We start from the raw sequence: 18,075 nt of genomic DNA, 5'->3' as shown, positions 1-18,075 counted from the left end.
GTGCCTCAGGAGCAGGGGATTGGAGACAGACCATCTCCCCGTGGTACCCACGATGCTGGTCTCACGGGTGAGGCACAGCCGGTAGTCACGGTGGCAAGTTAAATGTTTTCAAAAGTAGCTGGCCTAGTTACCTGTGCCTTGTGTTGGCCCAGAATCCAAGAGACTGTTTCTACAGTTTAATGCTGCTGCTGCTGCTGCTGCTAAGTCGTTTCAGTCATGTCTGACTCCTTGCGACCCCAGGGACTGCAGCCTACCAGGCTCCTCCATCCATGGGATTTTCCAGGCAAGAGTACTGGAGTGGGGTGCCATTGCCTTCTCCGATAGTTTAATGCTACTCGCTCATTTCTTTTTTTTTCCCTGCTCATTTCTTGTTGAGCCTATCACAACAGCTGAGTGAGAAAGTTCAGCAAGGGTGTCTTGAGTTTAGTTGCTACCCCCATCACTGTGTTCAAAGGTGCTATTTATAAAGGATGGTTGTAAATTGCTTGAAGATTCAGTTATATAAGTCACAAAATAAAACATTCTGGCTTCAGTAACAGTTGATTAGAATTTGAAATCAAAGTTTCATCCTTTCCTTCTCTTTTGATCATATGAAGTATCTTTTTTTTTGCATAATTCTGTTTTATTTTATTCCATGAATTTATTGTTTTTGCAATTAAATAATGATAATAAACCTATACTTCTAGGTAGGATTAGACATTACACTTATCCTAAAATACTTTTCAAATTCTTTGTCAAAATGTTTAGTCTGTAAAAGGTATTAATGAGAGAAAAAAAGTTGAGAAGAAATTATGGCACAGGTTCCCTTTAAGATGAAATAATACTTCGACATATAGTTACAATTTATCAGGGGAAAATTTTTAAGGTATTACTTTCATGTTAAAAACCACCTAATAAGCATAAAGTTATATTCTGCATCTTTCACTTACTGTGTGTCCATAACTGAGTTATTTACCACTGAATGTCAATTTCCTCAAAACTCCATAAAATAAGCCTAATGATATCTGTAAAGTTTGTTGGCAGAATTTTTTAAACATATTTTAAAATCGTATGAAATTTCTTACACATTGAGTTATAATTTGATTAAATGAACAAGAAACCATGAGAAAATATTTGACAAATAGATTACATATATTTATCTGCCTATACACACATATGTGGGGAGATATATATATATATATATATATACACACATACACAGATATTTGCAAATTTGTAGCAAATTGTTATTTGAAGCGCACGAAGTCTGGACTTTGTTTTGATACTGTGAAAATGCATCCATTTAGAATTCAACCTGAAGACAAAAAAAATTTAAATTTTTTCTAAATATCTTCTGTTTTCACTATCTTTCTATTTTAGCAATGTGATGATAACATGTAAAACAAGTTTGAGTAAAATAAAGAGTTAGTTTTAATAATCACATAAAAAGCAATTATGTGACAGAGTTACAGTGACCATCTTTACATGTTAAGCAGTTGGTCAGCTTTTACAAGATTAATTTTGACAGGAATATAGGGAAGGTACTTTTTAGATGAACCAGTGGCTTTGATCAGCATGTTAGGTGGACAGTGCGTCCCACTCTTCATGGTAGGTTAGATGAACCTTGGCTGTTCCTACTGACAGATTATCTGTTGTAACAAACCACTGGAGATAACACGCGTATTCACATGCCAAGTTCTACAGGCTGTGTAGTTTTAGGAATCTCCAGCACACTGTGTAACTGTTCTTGAGAAAATTGTATTCCCATTGCTTGTTTTGTGTAGAAGAAAGAAGGGAGACGAAATAGAAGCAGAAAGAAAAAGGAGGCTTAAAAAATAAGACAGGTCTCTCTCTGTTTGTCTCTAACAGTCTCCTGCAGACAGATCTCAGAAGATTCATGCTGGTGATGAAGTCATTCAGGTTAATCAGCAAACTGTGGTGAGTTTGTTCGTTGAAGCTTAAGACTTCATCTTCCCCTTCTAAAACTTCTAAACCATTTTGCTTGCATTTAAAAAATTTGCAGTTTATATCCAGCTTTCCATAATTTTAAGCAGTGCTAGAATGAACAGATTTGTATCTGCCTATTTGCTCATAGCTGATTTCCTTGAGATGAATTCAAGGAAATTTGAATTCCTTGAACTCAAATAGGCTTGAGTTTTCATTATTCATGAGTAAGTCCCCTCTCCTCACTATCTTTCTTTGAAGGTGGGATGGCAGCTAAAAAATCTGGTGAGAAAGTTGAGAGAGAATCCTACTGGAGTTGTGTTACTGCTTAAGAAGCGCCCCACGAGTTCCTTCAACTTCACTCCTGCCCCCCTGAAAAACCTACGGTGGAAGCCGCCTCTGGTGCAGGTACTGTTATTGGTTGAAAGCCTTTCTTTGACATTGGTGCAGGAACAATGTATAATACCTGAGTTGTCTAAAAAAAAAAAAAAAGGTTACAGTTTGATTGGTTTCGGGAGTGTATGGATTATCTGTGAATGGATAATTATTCTATAATCCTGTATGTACAGGTGCTGAGTTGCTCAGTCGCGTCCAACTCTGCAACTCCATAGACTGTAACCTGCCAGTCTTCTCTATCAATTGGATTTCCCAGGCAGGAATACTGGAGCAGGTTGCCATTTTCTCCTCCAGGGGATCTTCCCGACCCAGGGACCGAACCCCCATCTCCTGCATTGGCAGGTAGATTCTTTACCACTGTGCCACCTGGGAAGCCCATCCAATAATCCTGCGTACATGAGAGCAGACTTGCTGGATTTGCGCTGACTAATATGGCAGCCACTAGCCACCTGTGACTGTTTTAATAATTAAAAGGAAAGCTTCAGTTCCTCTGTCTCACCAGCCACATTTCAGGTGCTGGGTAGCCGCTTGTGGCAACTGTCTGTCATCGCTGCAGACGGTGGCAGACTTCTGGCCCTTCTGGCCCTTCTCCTCTACCGTTTCAAACACACAGTCCCATAAAGGAATCCAGTTTGAACACTGCTCTGAGACCGCCTGGGGTAGAGTCCTCAACATCGGTTTATCCAGGCAGGGGTAGGGACTGTGAGACCCACCCACCAGGCAGGGAGCTCCGTCACTCCTTTGTTAGATTTAGTAGTCTTGGATGAGAATAAAAAGCCGATTGGCTTTTAGTTTTATTATTTGAATTCTCTACAGACAATGCACTCCTTACTGCTTACACTTGAGTGGACATGCACCCCACCAACCCTCTCCTTATATCGTCAGTTCTTTGTGTTTAATTTCTAAACCATGAAAGAAAAGCAGCACACTTTAAAGCTCTTTTATAAGATTGAGATTGCCACTTATGTGTAACTCTCTGTGATTTTACTGTCCATCTTCAAATGGAAGGAACGGCAGTACCTCACACTATCAATGGCTGTTTTCGTGATGCACAGAGCGCTGGAAATCTGTCTGCGTGTGTACCTTAGCGGGGCAGGGGACCCATAAAAATAAAGAACAGGGTGTGGACAGTGGAGCCAGGAGGGGCACATAATTAAAGCCACTTCTTAAATAAAAAGGGAACGTATCAATCACACTCCAGCAGCTTCTGTTTGCTTTGGTTCAGTTCAGTTGCTCAGTCGTGTCCGACTCTTTGCGACCGCATGGACTGCAGCACGCCAGCCTTCCCTGTTGTTCTGCTTGCATCACTCAGCACACAGGGCACCGTCTTTCAATACTTCTGGATTTCTCAGAATGTGTTACTTAACACAGAAGAGGTCTTACTTTACCATCGGTAGTTGATGGAGGGCTTCCCGCCAGCCAGCTCTGCCAGCTCCTTGGTGCAGGGGGGTGAATGTTGGGTTCTGAGGAAGGGGTGATGGGCATGAACAGGTGAGCGAAAGCACCTCTTCCGAGGCGGTGGGAGCCTGGAAAACTCGGTGGGATTTCGTAGGCAGATGGGAGGCTCTTGGTGGAGTAGATGAACGCTGTTCACACAGCCACCAAGGGAGGATACACTGCCGTCAGGGCGGGTGGTGCCCAGATAGGATTTCCTGGAGGCAGAGAGTGTGGCAGACGTTCTTGTGAAATGATTTAGGGCAGGTACTTCCCGTAAAACTTGGCAAGGAGGGAGGGAGGCAGACGAAGGAGGGGAAGCCCGCAAGGTGCTGTCTCAGGTAGAGTCTAGTCTTGGGCTGTTACCCAGGTGTAACCACACAACACAGGCTCTGGCAGCTGTACGCAGGGGTGTCTGCTGTCGGCTGAGAGCAATTCTACGGAGCAGGGGGTGACTGTGAGCTTTTAGCAATAGATACTCACAGCAGCTGGGTTCACTGGCTAACCAGAGGGGCTCTGGGTGAACATCACAGCTCTCCGGCATGAAGTAGACCAGACTCTCAGGCAGGGGGTGGGAGAGAAAGCTGGACCAGTGGGCTCGGCTGGACAGGTGGGTATAGAGTTCTAGGCTAAGGAGCACGGACCTCATCCCGCAGGTAATGTCAACAGGTTGACAGTTGGTTTTTACACTAATGTCTGGGTTGGTTTGCTAGGGCCGCCATAACCAAGTACCAGTGACCGGGTCACTGAAATGAAAGTGTATTCCTTCAGAAGTCTGGGGGCTGGCGATCTGAGAGCAAGGTTGGCTTCTTGTGACGTCTCTTTCCTTGGCTTGCAGATGGCCATCTTCTCCTTGTGTCTTCATGTGGTCTTTGCTCTGTATGTTGTTATTCAGTCGCTAAGTTGTGCCTGACTCTTTGCAACCCCATGGACTGTAGCACTCCAGGCTTCCCTGTCCTTTACTATCTCCCAGAGTTGGCTCAAACTCATGTTCATTGAGTCGATGATGCCATCCAACCAGCTCATCCTCTGTTGCCCCCTTCTCCTCCTGCCCTCAGTCTTTCCCAGCATCAGGATCATTTCCAATGAGTTGGCTCTTCACATTAAGTGGCCAGAGTATTGGAGCTTGCTCTGTATGTCTGTGTCCTAATCACTTCTTCTTACAGGGATACCAGTCAGACTGGATTAGGGCCCACTCATGTGACCTTATTTTAAATTAAGCATATCTTTAAAGACTGCAAGTACAGTCACATTCTGAGCTACTGGGGGCTCCGGGGACACAGTTTAGCCCAAGACACTATCTAAACTTGAAACAGCAGGTGGGAGGTGCTACATGTCTTTTGTTGTTTTTGATTTTTAGTTGCTAAGTCATGTCTGACTCTTGTGACCCCCATGGACTGTCGCTCACCAGGCTCCTCTGTCCATGGATTTCACAAGCAAGAATACTGGAGGGTGATGCAATTTCCTTCTCCAGGTTTCTTCCTGACCCAGGAATCGAACTTTCATCTTCTGCACTGGCAGGAGGCTCTTTACCACTGAGCCACCTGGCTTCTGGGTGAGGCTGGGACTGGGGCGATTCTGAAAGACTAACTCAAGAGATCCTTTGGAAGAAGTATCAAGAGGACTCACAAAACAGAGGAAGGGGGTCCAGAACTGAACTCCTTGCATTCAAATCCAATCTCTGACTCATCTTAGCTGTGAGACCTCAGACAAGTAGTTAGTATTTCTAAATCTCAATTCTAATTATTCATAGTAACCTTTAGAAAAGTCTTTGGGTTAGGGGTAGGCAGGCAGGGAAAGCGAGAAGCAGATGTGAAATGTGGCAGTGACCTTGCGTGGTGATACCAGTGACAGAAATCACACAATCAGAAGAGAACCATCTAGGAGGCAGAGATGGCAGGTCTTCTGATCATCACTGAGTTTGAAATGACAGAGGAAAAATCAGGTGGATGTGTTCAGAAGGAAAGCGAACATTATTTCTAAGTATAGGCTAGAGTCAGTTCCTTGACCTCTGGAAATTCACTTAAAAAGGGACATGCTTCCTTTTTCCTTTGTCTACCTTCCTGCCAAGTTCCACTCACTGTGCAGTTTGGGGGAAGAGATGAAGGTGAGGAATGAAACATGTAGCTTCACTTCCAACCCAGCTAGAGAACAGCCATCAAAATGCAGATGCTGGGGACTTCTCTGGAGGTCCAGGGGTTGAGAATCTGCCTTCCAACGCAGGGGACCCGGGTTTGATCCCTGGTTGGGGAACTAAGATCCCACATGCCACAGGAAAACCAAGCCCCCAACTCAAGAGCCTGCTGCTGCTGCTGCTAAGTTGCTTCAGTCGTGTCCAACTCTGTGCGACCCCATAGACGGCAGCCCACCAGGCTCCTCTGTCCCTGGGATTCTCCAGCCAAGAATACTGGAGTGGGTTGCCATTTCCTTCTCCAGTGTATGCATGCATGCTAAGTCACTTCAGTCGTGTCCGACTCTGTGTGACCCCATAGATGGCAGCCCACCAGGCTCCTCTGTCCCTGGGATTCTCCAGGCAAGAATGCTGGACTGGGTCGCCATTTCCTTCTCCAATGCATGCATGCTAAGTTGCTTCAGTCGTGACTGACTCTGTGCAACCTTATGGACAGCAGCCCACCAGGCTCCTCTGACTACAGGATTCTCCAGGCAAAAATACAGGAGTGGGTTGCCATTGCCTTCTTCAGTTTAATCGCTAAGTCACATCTAACTCTTTGGAACCCCATGGACCATAGCCCGCGGGGCCCCTCTGCCCATGGGATTTCCCAGGCAAGAATACCAACTCAAGAGCCTATGTGTCACAAACTACAGAACCCAAACACTCTGGAGCCTGTGTGTCCATGAGCACAACTAGAGAGAAGCCCGCACACTGCAGCAAAGACCCCTTGTGCCTCCGCTAAGACTTGATGCAGCCAAAAACAAAATTCAGAGGCCATTTTATAGCTTAGTATCCTGGCACTGAGTCCACGATTTTCTCAGAACAAGAACTCTGGTAGACCAGTACTCTGTACACTTTCTCAGCCCCCATCCTGGGTTTTGCCCTCTGTGTTGTTCTTCAGGGGTCTGTATGCCTGAGTGCCCACCTCTGCTGGGAGGGAGCATCTCTAGTTCTTGTCCGTATCATTAATGTTATTACTAGAAAGGTATTCATTGCTCTGTTTTTAGGCCACCACCCTGGTAAACGAAGGTTATTGATTTAGAAGTAATGATCAGTGTTGGAGTTTAGGGAAATACCTGCTCTATGGAAATGCCCATTTCCTTCTACTTCTGTTTGTGGAGAGCCTGGGTCCTGGGCCCCGTGTCTTCAGATGTTGTCTAAGATGGTCAGGCTGAGGTGTGGATCCGTTCCTTGGTGCAGAGAGCTCCCAGGCTCTCTGTATATGCTTGGGGAGTCTGTTTCCCTGAGCCTCAACGTCCTCCCCCAAATGGGGCCGTCGCTCTGTGAGCACTGCTACTCCCATCCTGCCAAGCCTCAGACTCCATTTCACACTCTCACTTCTGGGAGGGTCTCCAGCAATCATTACCTGGGCCAGACAGGGCTTCGGTGTCTCTCTCTGTCTCCCCAGGGCCTAGCGCAGTTCTCACATGGTGCTTCCCCCTGGCCTTCCGCACATATCTTCGTGCCTTGACTCAGATTTCCTTGCTGTTGTTCCTTTTGTTATTGTTTAGTTGCCAAGTCATGTCCGACTCTTTGCAACTTCATGGACTGTAGCCCGCCAGGCTCCTCTGTCCATGGATTTCCCAGGCAAAAATTTTGGAGTGGGTTGCCATGGCCTTCTCACTGTTCTTTTACCAACCAGAAAGGGCTGATCGTCACTGTTAGACTATAGGAGAGATACGATTGAAGGTCTCACAAGATTTAAAAAAAAAAAAAGGTCCCCTGAGACCAATAACACGATTAAAATGAAGCCATGTGAATTTTAAATTTAAAAAATTAGCTCGTGAATACTCAAACAGCATAAGGTTGTGTACTTACTGTGTGATGAGCCTGTGCTAAAGCCCGTTACATGTGTTACCTAATTCTCACAGCTGCCCTTTGTTGCTACCGTGTGTGCATGTGTGTGTGTGCGTGTGTGTGTGTGTGCGTGCACACTCAGTCACTGAGTCGTGTCCGACTCTTTGTGGCCCTGTGGACTGTAGCCTGCCAGTCTCCTCTGTCCATGGGAGTTTTATGCTTGTTCCTGTTTATGCCCATTCTGTAGATAAGGCACAGAGAAGTTGCGTGATTTGCCTGGAGACACACAGCGAATCAGAGGTATAACCAGGATTGCACCCAGAGAGTCCAAGTTCCGAGGCCACACTCCTAGTCAGTGGCAGTGCTGTCAGTGATCAGTGTGAACTAACTCATTCTGTCCTCACCGCAGCCCTCCGTGAGAGGTGCTGTCAGTATGATTGCTTTTCAGAGGAGGAAGCCGAGGATTGGGAGTTTAGGTGCTTTGCTCAGAGCCAGAATTCTAACCTCCTGGTTACCTGACTCCCAGGCCTCGGATTCTCACAATACATCTAGCCTTTCAAAACTCTTGGTAAATGGTTTATACATACCATGGGACATTAGTCATAGGAAACAATAAACTAATGCCATTGCAGCAACATGGACGGACCTCGAGAGTGTCGTACTAAGTGAAGTAAGTCAGACACATATCATATGATTTCACTTAATCTGGAGTCTAAAAATGATACAAATGCACTTATTTACAGAATGTAAACTCACAGGCAGAAAATGAATTTATGGTCACCAAAGGGGGAAGGGCAGGAGGGATAAATTAGTAACTTGGGATTAAACACATACACACTAATATACATAAAATAACCAACAGGACCTACTGTGTAGCACAGGGAGCGATATTCAATATCTTGTAATAGCCTATAATGGAAAAGCATCTGAAAAGAAATATATTCAGTTACACATACATACATGCGGATAACTGAATCACTTTGCTGTACACCTGAAACTAAGACGACATTGTAAATCAACCATATTAAGAAACAAAGAGATTGTAAGTGTCTCAAAGAAGAATATATGTTGAATGTTGCTAGTAGCTGCAGACACGCAAATGACCCAGGACCCTGTTTACCCAGAGGCTGGGGTTGGTTTTGTGGAGAACGATCTCTGAGTTAACCTCCAAGCTTTTACGCTTGCTCCCTTTCAGACCTCACCTCCCACCACGACCACCCAGTCCCCGGACAGCACGATGGATGCCTCGCTGAAGAAGGAGAAGCCAGCCATCCTGGATCTTTATATTCCTCCTCCACCAAGTGTTCCCTACTCGCCCCGGTAAGTCCGTGCCCATTTTCGTGGTGTGCTCGTCTTCTGGGCCTGGGGATGCTGCTGGTGGTGGGAAGACCACGAGCATCTCAAGAGGAGGCTGAGGCCCGAATCCACTGTCAGAAAGCGTCGACCTGAGTGTGGGGGTCAGGAATGGGTGAAGGGTTCAGAAAAGTACAGACTTCCAGTTACAGGCTGAGTCCTGGGAATGGACTGTTGGGGTCAACAGCATGGTGACTGTTAACAATACTGTGTTGTATATCTTCAAAGTTGCAAAGGGACTAGATCTTAAAAGTTCTCATCAGGAGAAAGAAGGAATTAGTCACTGTGTGGGGTGATGGATGTTACCTAAGCTTATTGTGGTGATCATTTTGCAATATATACATAAGTCATTATGTTGCACATCTGAAATGAATATGACATTATATGTCAATTATATCTCAGAAAAACTGGGGGACGGAAGTGTAATTCTTAAAGGGGAAGTGTAAGGATAGATCCAGTTTTATGGACCTTGAAGTCAGACAGTTTGATGGGGAGGAGGGGGGTCCTTAAAGCATGTGCTTTTGGGTCATGTCATTTTCATTCTTCACTGGGCAGTGGAATGGGCTGTTTGGGGGTTCCCTGAAGCTGAAGTTTCATTAACTACATGGTAAACTTATCTCTGGGGAGAAAGATAATAAATATTTCTGCAAGATCAAAGTCAGTTTTATCTTGTTGAGAGAGACACGTGTTCTTCATAGGAGTTAAAAAACGTGAAAACAGGTGTGAATGCCCTGTATTTGTGCATCCATATGTGTTTATGTGTATTTATCTATTATGAATTCTTAAAGATCATTGCTTTCTTAATGGCTATTTTAAATGTTTATGGTGAAGTGAGGATGGTCATGCCAGATGTTATATAGGGGGTGATTGAGGTATGAAATACAGGCTTATTTATACCATCTGACATATTTACATATGCTAGTAAAACTAGAGAATCTGGCTCATTTATTCAACATATATTTCCTGAGAGTTGGGCCTGATTTACCATCTTATGCAAAACAGATGTAGTTCTTGCCCCTAGAGAACTGCCAGCGTCTTAGTCAACTGTTCAAGAATAAATTGAGAAATACGTAATCATGCTGTAATATTTCATAAGATAGAAGTCTGGACTGAACCTGTAGTGATGTTTCACTTTATATTGGAGTTTTTCATTTGTTTTTGTTTTAAGCTGAACTCTTTGCATCCACTGTGTTTCTTTCCTGGGCACAAAAAAGAAGTAACATGATTATCCTCCTCCTTGAGTCTTGGTTTGCCCAGAACTTATTACAGCAGGTGGAGCAGTGACCTCAGTGATCAGGGCATTCCGGTTGGTAGATAAGACTCTTCCCCGTATTCACAGACAAGAGTTCCTGTGGTTGTTGGATCTTAAGTGCGTTTAAAACTATAAGGAGCTGTTTGTTGCTTTGATGACCAGCATGTGAACTGTTCTATCAGAAACTGTAGGGAGGATCACCCCAACACCCCTAATCCTGAATATTCTTGCCTGAGTCTCAGCGAGGGGGTCACAAGAGCCATGGCAAGAAAAAGAGTATGCACATAGTAAGGGCAAGAGGGAACTGGGGCTCTTAATGTATTTGGGAGAAGACATGTGGGGACACATACATACTGAAAGACACCGTTAATAAAGCATATTTTATTAGGAATGAAACATGCAAATGGTCACAGAGGACAAGCGGTGAGTGTGGAAAGCGTTGCGAATAGGGAAGCTGTATTCCAGGTTTAAAAGTATAGAAGGAGACAGATTCATGGTGGCAGTCAGGGTGGGTACAAGTAGCAGACTCACTGGGAATACCAGTAGGCCAGGCTGATCTTTAGACTGTTTGGACTTAGTAGACTCTGTATTTATATAGTTGTTTTGCAATGATCCCCTAATGGAATTTACTAAATGCAAAAAAGTTAACCAGCTGGTAACTTGGACTCAACTAAAATTAATTTTATAAGTCTTAGTATAAGCTGGCATTCAGAAAGAATTAAGTTGCAGGCAGTGGTCCAATTTTTGCTGATTTTCTGTACTTAGTTCAGAAAATAGACAGTTTCCATTGGTCACTATAAAGGCCCCTTTGTAGTTTTTGACATCATTTTCAAATCTAACAACTGCCATACTTCAAGTGTCTTCTTTGCTTGATCTTGGCAAAGATACTAATCTTGGCATGAGAAAAAAGGTTTGGTTATATCTTCACTTGTGGTGTCTGTAGTAAACAGGAGATCCAGTTCTACTATAGGATAGGTGTACAGGGAAACCAGAGCTAGCTTTTCAAAGGTATATTTGTATCCTTTAAACTACATATACGAAAAAGTCTCATTTCCCCTTATTTAGTAGGATCATGATATTTACTTTTATTTAATAGGATCTTTATGTATTTGAGAAGCAGCTGTGCTTGAAAAAGTATTGCTCTTTCCTCCAGAGGAAAAGGAGAATTTAAGTTGTCTTCTGTGTGCTGGCAATAGTATGCCTCATAATTCTTTTGTTTGAGAGGATCTTTGTAAGCAACTTAATTATTGCCTTCCATCCTGCAGGGAAGAGAATGGGGGTTCTGTTTACGGATTCAGTAAATGTAAACAGCCACAGCCTGGTCCTAAGGGTTCCGAGTCCCCCAATTCCTTCCTGGACCAGGAAAGCCGGAGACGGAGATTCACCATCGCGGATTCTGATCAGCTGCCTGGCTATTCCGTGGAAACCAACATTCTGCCAGCAAAGATGAGAGAGAAAACGCCATCTTACGGTACGCTGCGGGGTGTTTGTCCTCTTCCCCTCCCCCTTCCTTATTTGGGACTGTTGGATGAATTTGGCAGACTTGCAGGGTAATCTGAGGAAAACATAAACCTCAATGAAATTCCAAGTATGAGACCTTTATTCATCTCTCCAAAGCCAAGGCTGGTTGAGTCATCACACCGCCTGGCATCCAGGCCCAGTGGGGTGAGATCATGTTACGGTTTTAACTTTCAGTGCCTGCATTTCAACTTGCAGTTGTTTTGCTCCGGGGACCCACAGACTCAAGTTCAGCACGCCTCTGTCCTCATGGCGTGCTGAGGAAACCCACCGCTTTAAAACACTTTTTCCTTACTTTAGGTTTTGCTTACGTTGCAGTGAGTGTGGTGTTGGGGTGCAGGACGGTCTAGTTCTAAGTAAAGGGTTCTCTGAAGTCCAGAAACTCTCAACTTCTCCTTTTTCTTCCCCTTCCTCTGAAGGCAAGCCCCGGCCTCTGTCAATGCCTGCGGACGCGAGCTGGATGGGCATCGTGGACCCTTTTGCTAGACCTCGAGGTCATGGGAGGAAAAGTAAGTTTAAGCAAACAGAAAAGCACCAAACGTAAAGCCCAGGCCTTCATCTTGGGCCTCTTCCTAAGTGTGGTCAGTGACCACAGAAGTCATCTTCTCATCTACATCAGGGCTGCTGAAGGCCTCTAAGTTTCTACCTATGTCTTTGTTCAGCTGCCCAGTCATGTCTGACTCTGTGCAACCCCATGGATGGCAGCACACCAGGCTTCCCTGTCCTTCACGGTCTCCGGGAGTTTGCTCAAACTCAGGTCCATTGAATCAGTGAATCCTAGTTAGTGCTTGTAAATCTCCTAATTAGTTTTGTGTGCTTTACACCGGCTGTAGACATTGATGGTCCAATTTCTAAACAAGTAGAAATACCTTATTCATAAAACGATCCCATCCTCAATTTTTAGCTTTTCATTATTGGAGTCTGTCTTATTTTTGATGGACAGGCGTAGCTTTTTTTCTTCCCCGTCCTTATATTAGAGAATAATTACTATTGGAAAAGAAACTTGTGTTTAATTTACACTCTATTCCAAGTTACTGATGATGATGCTTCTCTTAAGGGAAATGTTGACCCAGATTACGTTTGATTGTCAAGACAGCCTAACATTGATTTTGCAGTGCTAGAACAAAGAGCTGTTGAAAAGATAGACAGCAGGTTGGCCTGAGATAGGAAAAGGAAGAAGAAATAAATTCTGGTGCCTCAACTGCCAAAGTGCTCAACCCCTGACATTTCCCTGGGACTTGGTAAAGTTTGTCACCTAAATAGCTGAATTACCTGAATGATACTAAATTGGAAAAAGGAAGAAGATGCCATCTGAGGTCCAAGACACCCTTAGCTGACATGGAAAATCTGTGGAGCAGACAGCAGGGGGCAGGGCAGTCCTTTGTTTAGATCTGAGATGTCCACAGCCTTGTTGCCAGTCTTTTTTAGCCTTTGACGCCCCAGATGTAGTCTTTTAATATTTGAGATACGGGGTGTAGGGGTGGGGAGTGTGAGGTTGGGAAAATGGAAAGATACCTGACCTCTATCCCACCTTCCACATTTTCCTGGTGTTATCATTTTAGAAGGAAAGTTATCTGCATAAAATAATGGATACTTCAGGAAAACAAAACAAAACAGAACATGACCTTTTTTTGGAGAGACAACTCACATACCATAAAGCTCACCCTGTTAAAATGTACAATTCAGTGGGTTTCAGTATATTCATAGAGTTGTACTAATTCCAGAATATTCTGTCACTTCAACAAGAAAACCCTGTAAGCAGTCATTCCTCACTCCCACCTCCTTCAGCTCCTGGCAACCAAAAATCTACTTTCTGTCTCTTGATTTACCTATTTAAGGCATTTCATATGAATAGACTCCTATGGGCACTTTTTAAAAGTAACTTTTTCCCCCTTTGATTACAAAAGCAAAACAAATAAAAAATATAAGAAAACTTCCTGTAATCTGCTTCCCCAACCTAGAAATAATCACTCTGAGTGTTTTGTATATCTTCTAATTGTTTCTGTATTTACATATTATACACTTAGGAAAAATATGCAAAATGGAATAGATAGATGTTCAGAAATACTATGTAAGAGGAACACGTGCATTTTTTGTAATAGTTGCGTTAGTAATCTGTCTTACGGCAATCAGTTCAGTTCAGTTCAGTTGCTCAGTCGTGTCCTACTCTTTGCGACCCCATGAATCACAGCACGCCAGGCCTCCCTATCCATCACCAACTCCCGGAGTTCACCCAAACTCATGTGCATCGAGTCGGTGATGCCATCCAGCCATCTCATCCTCTGTCGTCCCCTTCTCCTCCTGCCCCCAATCCCTCCCAGCATCAGGGTCTTTTCCAGTGAGTCAAGTCTTTGCATGAGGTGGCCACAGTATTGGAGTTTCAGCCTCAGCATCAGTCCTTCCAATGAACACCCAGGACTGATCTCCTTTAGGATGGACTGGTTCGATTTCCTTGCAGTCCAAGGGACTTGCAAGAGTCTTCTCCAACACCACAGTTCAAAAGCATCAATTCTTCAGTGCTCAGCTTTCTTCACAGTCCAACTCTCACATCCATACATGACCACTGGAAAAACCATAGCCTTGACTAGACAGACCTTTGTTGGCAAAGTAATATCTCTGCTTTTGAATATGCTATCTAGGTTGGTCATAACTTTCCTTCCAAGGAGTAAGCTTTTAATTTCATGGCTGCAATCACCATCTGCAGTGATTTTGGAGCCCCCCAAAATAAAGTCTGACACTGTTTCCACTGTTTCCCCATCTATTTCCCATGAAGTGATGGGAGCAGATGCCATGATCTTCGTTTTCTGAATGTTGAGCTTTAAGCCAACTTTTACACTCTACTCTTTCACTTTCATCAGTGTAGGTGGTTTATTTGCAAAGTCCTGTGCAACTCTTCTATGACCCCATGGACTGTAGCTCACCAGTCTCCTCTATCCATGGGATTTCCCAGGCAGGAATACTGGAGTCGGTTACCAATTCCTTCTCTAGGGGATCTTCCTGACCCAGGGATTGAACTTGTGCCTCCTGCATTGCAGGCAGATTCTTTACCATTTGAACACTTATTCAGTCTGCTATGGTTGGACATTTAGGTTATTTCTGTTTTTTTCCTCTCAATTGTAAATAATGCTTCAAGAAACACCTTGTACATAGATCTTCCTATGTTTTTTTTTTTGGCTGAATCTCACAGCATGTGGGATTTTAGTTCCCTAACCAGGGATTGAACCTGTGACCCCTGCAGTGGAAGAGCAGAGTCTTAACCAGGGAAGTCCCAGTCTTCATACATTTTTAGAAGTGGAACTTCTTGATCAAAAGAAGGCTGCATGCTGCCAGGGTGCCCTGTATTTTACGTTTACCTCCCCGGCCCTGCTCCCCAGCCCAGGGGGGCTGACTTTTAGGGTAGGATCATTCTTTCTTCTCCAGAAATGTCCCAAGCCTTGCAGAGCAGTAGAATCTTTGAACCCCACCCATTAAAGGTGGAGAGTGCCTGCCCTGCAGTCAGGGTGACAAGCAAAGGCACCCCACCTTCCTGAATGCCCCTGAGGGATGCTCCTGCGTAAGAACCGTGGTTCCAAGGGCCGGTGCTCCAGGGTGCAGGTATTGAACAAGCACAGGTGTGGAAGGAGTGATAGCATTACAAGATTTTCTTTGTTTTTTGATCTCAAGTGAAATTATGAAAATCCTATACTGATTAAAAAGGGCAGGCTCACTGATTCTTCTCTGCCCCCGTGTTACCTCTCAGATAGAAAAGCAGCCTGAAGTGTGAATGTCTTCCATTTCCGCTTTCTCAAAGCCCTGCGGGATGGGCCCAGCCGCCTGGGGGACCTGGTAGCCCATCCGTGAGTGGAAGGCAGGGTGCGGTGTCTGTTTCAGAAGCAGGGCAAGTCTGAGCAGCGGGTGTGCGGATGATGGGTATTTTAATGGACCGCTTGTGGGCTTTATCCGATAACAGGTGAGGATGCCCTCTGCCGGTATTTCAGTAACGAGCGTATCCCTCCCATCCTCGAAGAAAGCTCCTCGCCCACGTACCGCTTCTCAAGGCCCGGGACCGAGAGGCAGCTGGTCCGAGGCGCAGACTACATCCGAGGCAGCAGGTGCTACATCACTTCGGATCTCCACAGCAGCGCCACGATTCCGTTCCCGGAAGAAGGGACCAAAAAGAAAGCCGGCTCCTCGGCCGCCAAGTCCTCGTCTCCAGAACCATCCCTGCTGGTCAGCTGGTTGACTCGCCTGAAATTGTTGACTCACTGAGCCCCACGCTCCCTGGGGCCTCCTGGACTCCTGCTACCAAGTGCCTTGTTTCCTCGGTTGGCAATCTTGTTCTGATTTTCATTCACAGTATTATGTAGCGATCTTTTGCAATTTCGTGGGTTTCTTTTTTGGAAAGTTGTGTATTGCACTTCTTGGAATTTTGAAGTCATTGGATGGGAATAAATCCAGAGAATCTTAGATCAGATGCTGACTTGTGGCGGCCAAAGGAGAGAAATGGGGAGAGTCTGCCCACCCCCCCCCCCCGCCCCCACCTTTTTTTTTTTTTTGCTTCCTTAAGAGTCAGAACACAGAGACACATTCTGTAAAGCAGAGCCTTGGCCAGGAATGGTATGATCATTACAGAGAACAGGCCATTGTTCGTTTTGAGGGTCGAACTACAATTGGTGGCCGCTGTCACACAGATGTGTTGGATTTTGGTCCAACCTCTTCACCTGAAAAAGCCAGTGGAGAAAAGTTTTGTTTTGTACCACATGCAAATGTGTAGCAGCCTTGACCTTGAAATAACACGTGGGCAGCATCTGATGTTCTTTCAGAGCAGAGGTATAAATGTAGGCCTGTTACACTTGTTTAACTCAGTTTGCATAACAATCAGTGTAGGTCAGTTAATACAGAAACACGTGAAAACATTTAGATAGGGCTTACTACACACAAAGTTTATGGTTATTGTAAGGGGTGTCATTGTTGATGGTGTATATTATTGTCTTTAAGGGAAAAGAAGCTATAATAGACTTGCTGACAGCCAAAGTCTCATTCAGAAAAATGAAGTAAGCATACTTAGGTTTATGAGAGAGACATCAATTTGCATTTTAACCTGTTCAGTGACTATCTTCCAGAAAAGAATGGACAGTTCTTCAAAATTGTACATTTTGCTAATTAGAAACCTCTTGGAAAAATCTCACGGTCACTCATTTTCAACTAGCATATGGTATTTTGGAAAAGTGTGTCTGTATTAACTCTTGTTTAAACTGAATGTATGATACTTTGTTAGAATGGAAAAGTACTATCTTGTTAATTTAAGTGTTTTAAATATAGTTGTATATTTTTCTTACCTTAGTCACATGTAATTGGTATATTTCTGTTTGGTGTCCTACAGGAAGCTAATGAAAAAGTGTTCAAGATGTTTTCAGGTTTACCAGTGACCACCATGGCTGTTGCCACCGTGGGCATTATTGTTAAAAAAGAAAAAAATAAACCCTCTGAAGCAATTTTAGAATTGTATGGATTAGAAATGGGGACATGGAGGGGGCATGTGTGGAGTTTACATTTGGGGACTTTTCTGAGCTGTACCCCTGGACAAAGCTGGTATTTGTCTTGAATTGTCTACTTTGCTGAACTGCCTGAAATCAGAGATTTCTTGGAGTTAGCAAACATCTTCCTTTAGATGCGATTGAGGGAGTTGGTGAGCTTCAGGGAACTGGCAACCACTTGTGTATTTGTGTGAATGAATTCAGTCAGGCTGTTTTGGTGTCACCCAACCCCCAAGGGAACTGCAGTGAAGATATAGCCATTTCACGGGGGTTACGGGGTTTGGCAAATGGAAGGAAGAAGAGGCGTGGAGTGCGTGATTCACGGGTGCTTGACAGCACAGTGTAGGGGCAGAGTGGGGGGGGGGTGTCTGGTAATCAGGGGACGGGTGATGGGAGGACTGTGGCAAAGGGGAAGCGCTAGGCCCGGCCTTTGTATGTTGGCTTGGCTGGCTTTAAGCCCAGACAGTGGGGGCAGGGGACGACTCTTCCTCTCACTCCTTAGCTTTAGGGGAGCTTTAGATCCCCTGAGTTATGAGTTCAGTGGCTGTGGCGGTCTTAGCTGCAGGTCAGCCCCTTTGCTGTGGACTGAATGCCCTTTGTGATCAAATGACCATCCTCAAGTGAATTTTCAGTGCGCAACTCAAGTAGCTGTATTAGACTGGTGTTTCTCAGACTGTTCCCTGAAGTCCTAAGATGGGGACTTTCTCTCTCTA

At 44.5% G+C, this 18,075-nt stretch overlaps 1 protein-coding gene across 4 annotated transcripts in view; it reads left to right on the top strand.

Moving 5' to 3' along the window:
* CNKSR3 (CNKSR family member 3) overlaps positions 1-17,341 on the top strand; it is a 106,136-nt gene extending 88,795 nt beyond the window's left edge. For 3 of the 4 annotated variants that reach the window (XM_070376896.1, XM_070376897.1, XM_070376898.1), the window contains 6 exons: positions 1,849-1,917; positions 2,185-2,331; positions 8,919-9,043; positions 11,594-11,799; positions 12,266-12,355; positions 15,796-17,341. In XM_070376896.1, coding sequence (XP_070232997.1) covers positions 1,849-1,917; positions 2,185-2,331; positions 8,919-9,043; positions 11,594-11,799; positions 12,266-12,355; positions 15,796-16,094 — 936 coding nt within the window. In that variant the 3' untranslated portion in view covers positions 16,095-17,341. The remainder of the gene's footprint in view (positions 1-1,848; positions 1,918-2,184; positions 2,332-8,918; positions 9,044-11,593; positions 11,800-12,265; positions 12,356-15,795) is intronic. The other variant, XM_070376899.1, reaches the window with a different exon arrangement.
* The last annotated feature ends 734 nt before the right edge of the window (positions 17,342-18,075 follow it).

Source organism: Bos mutus, chromosome 9 (genome assembly GCF_027580195.1).
Source record: "Bos mutus isolate GX-2022 chromosome 9, NWIPB_WYAK_1.1, whole genome shotgun sequence".
NCBI lineage: Eukaryota > Metazoa > Chordata > Mammalia > Artiodactyla > Bovidae > Bos > Bos mutus.
Note: the sequence above shows the minus strand (reverse complement) of the source record. Positions and strands in the feature narration are given on the sequence as shown.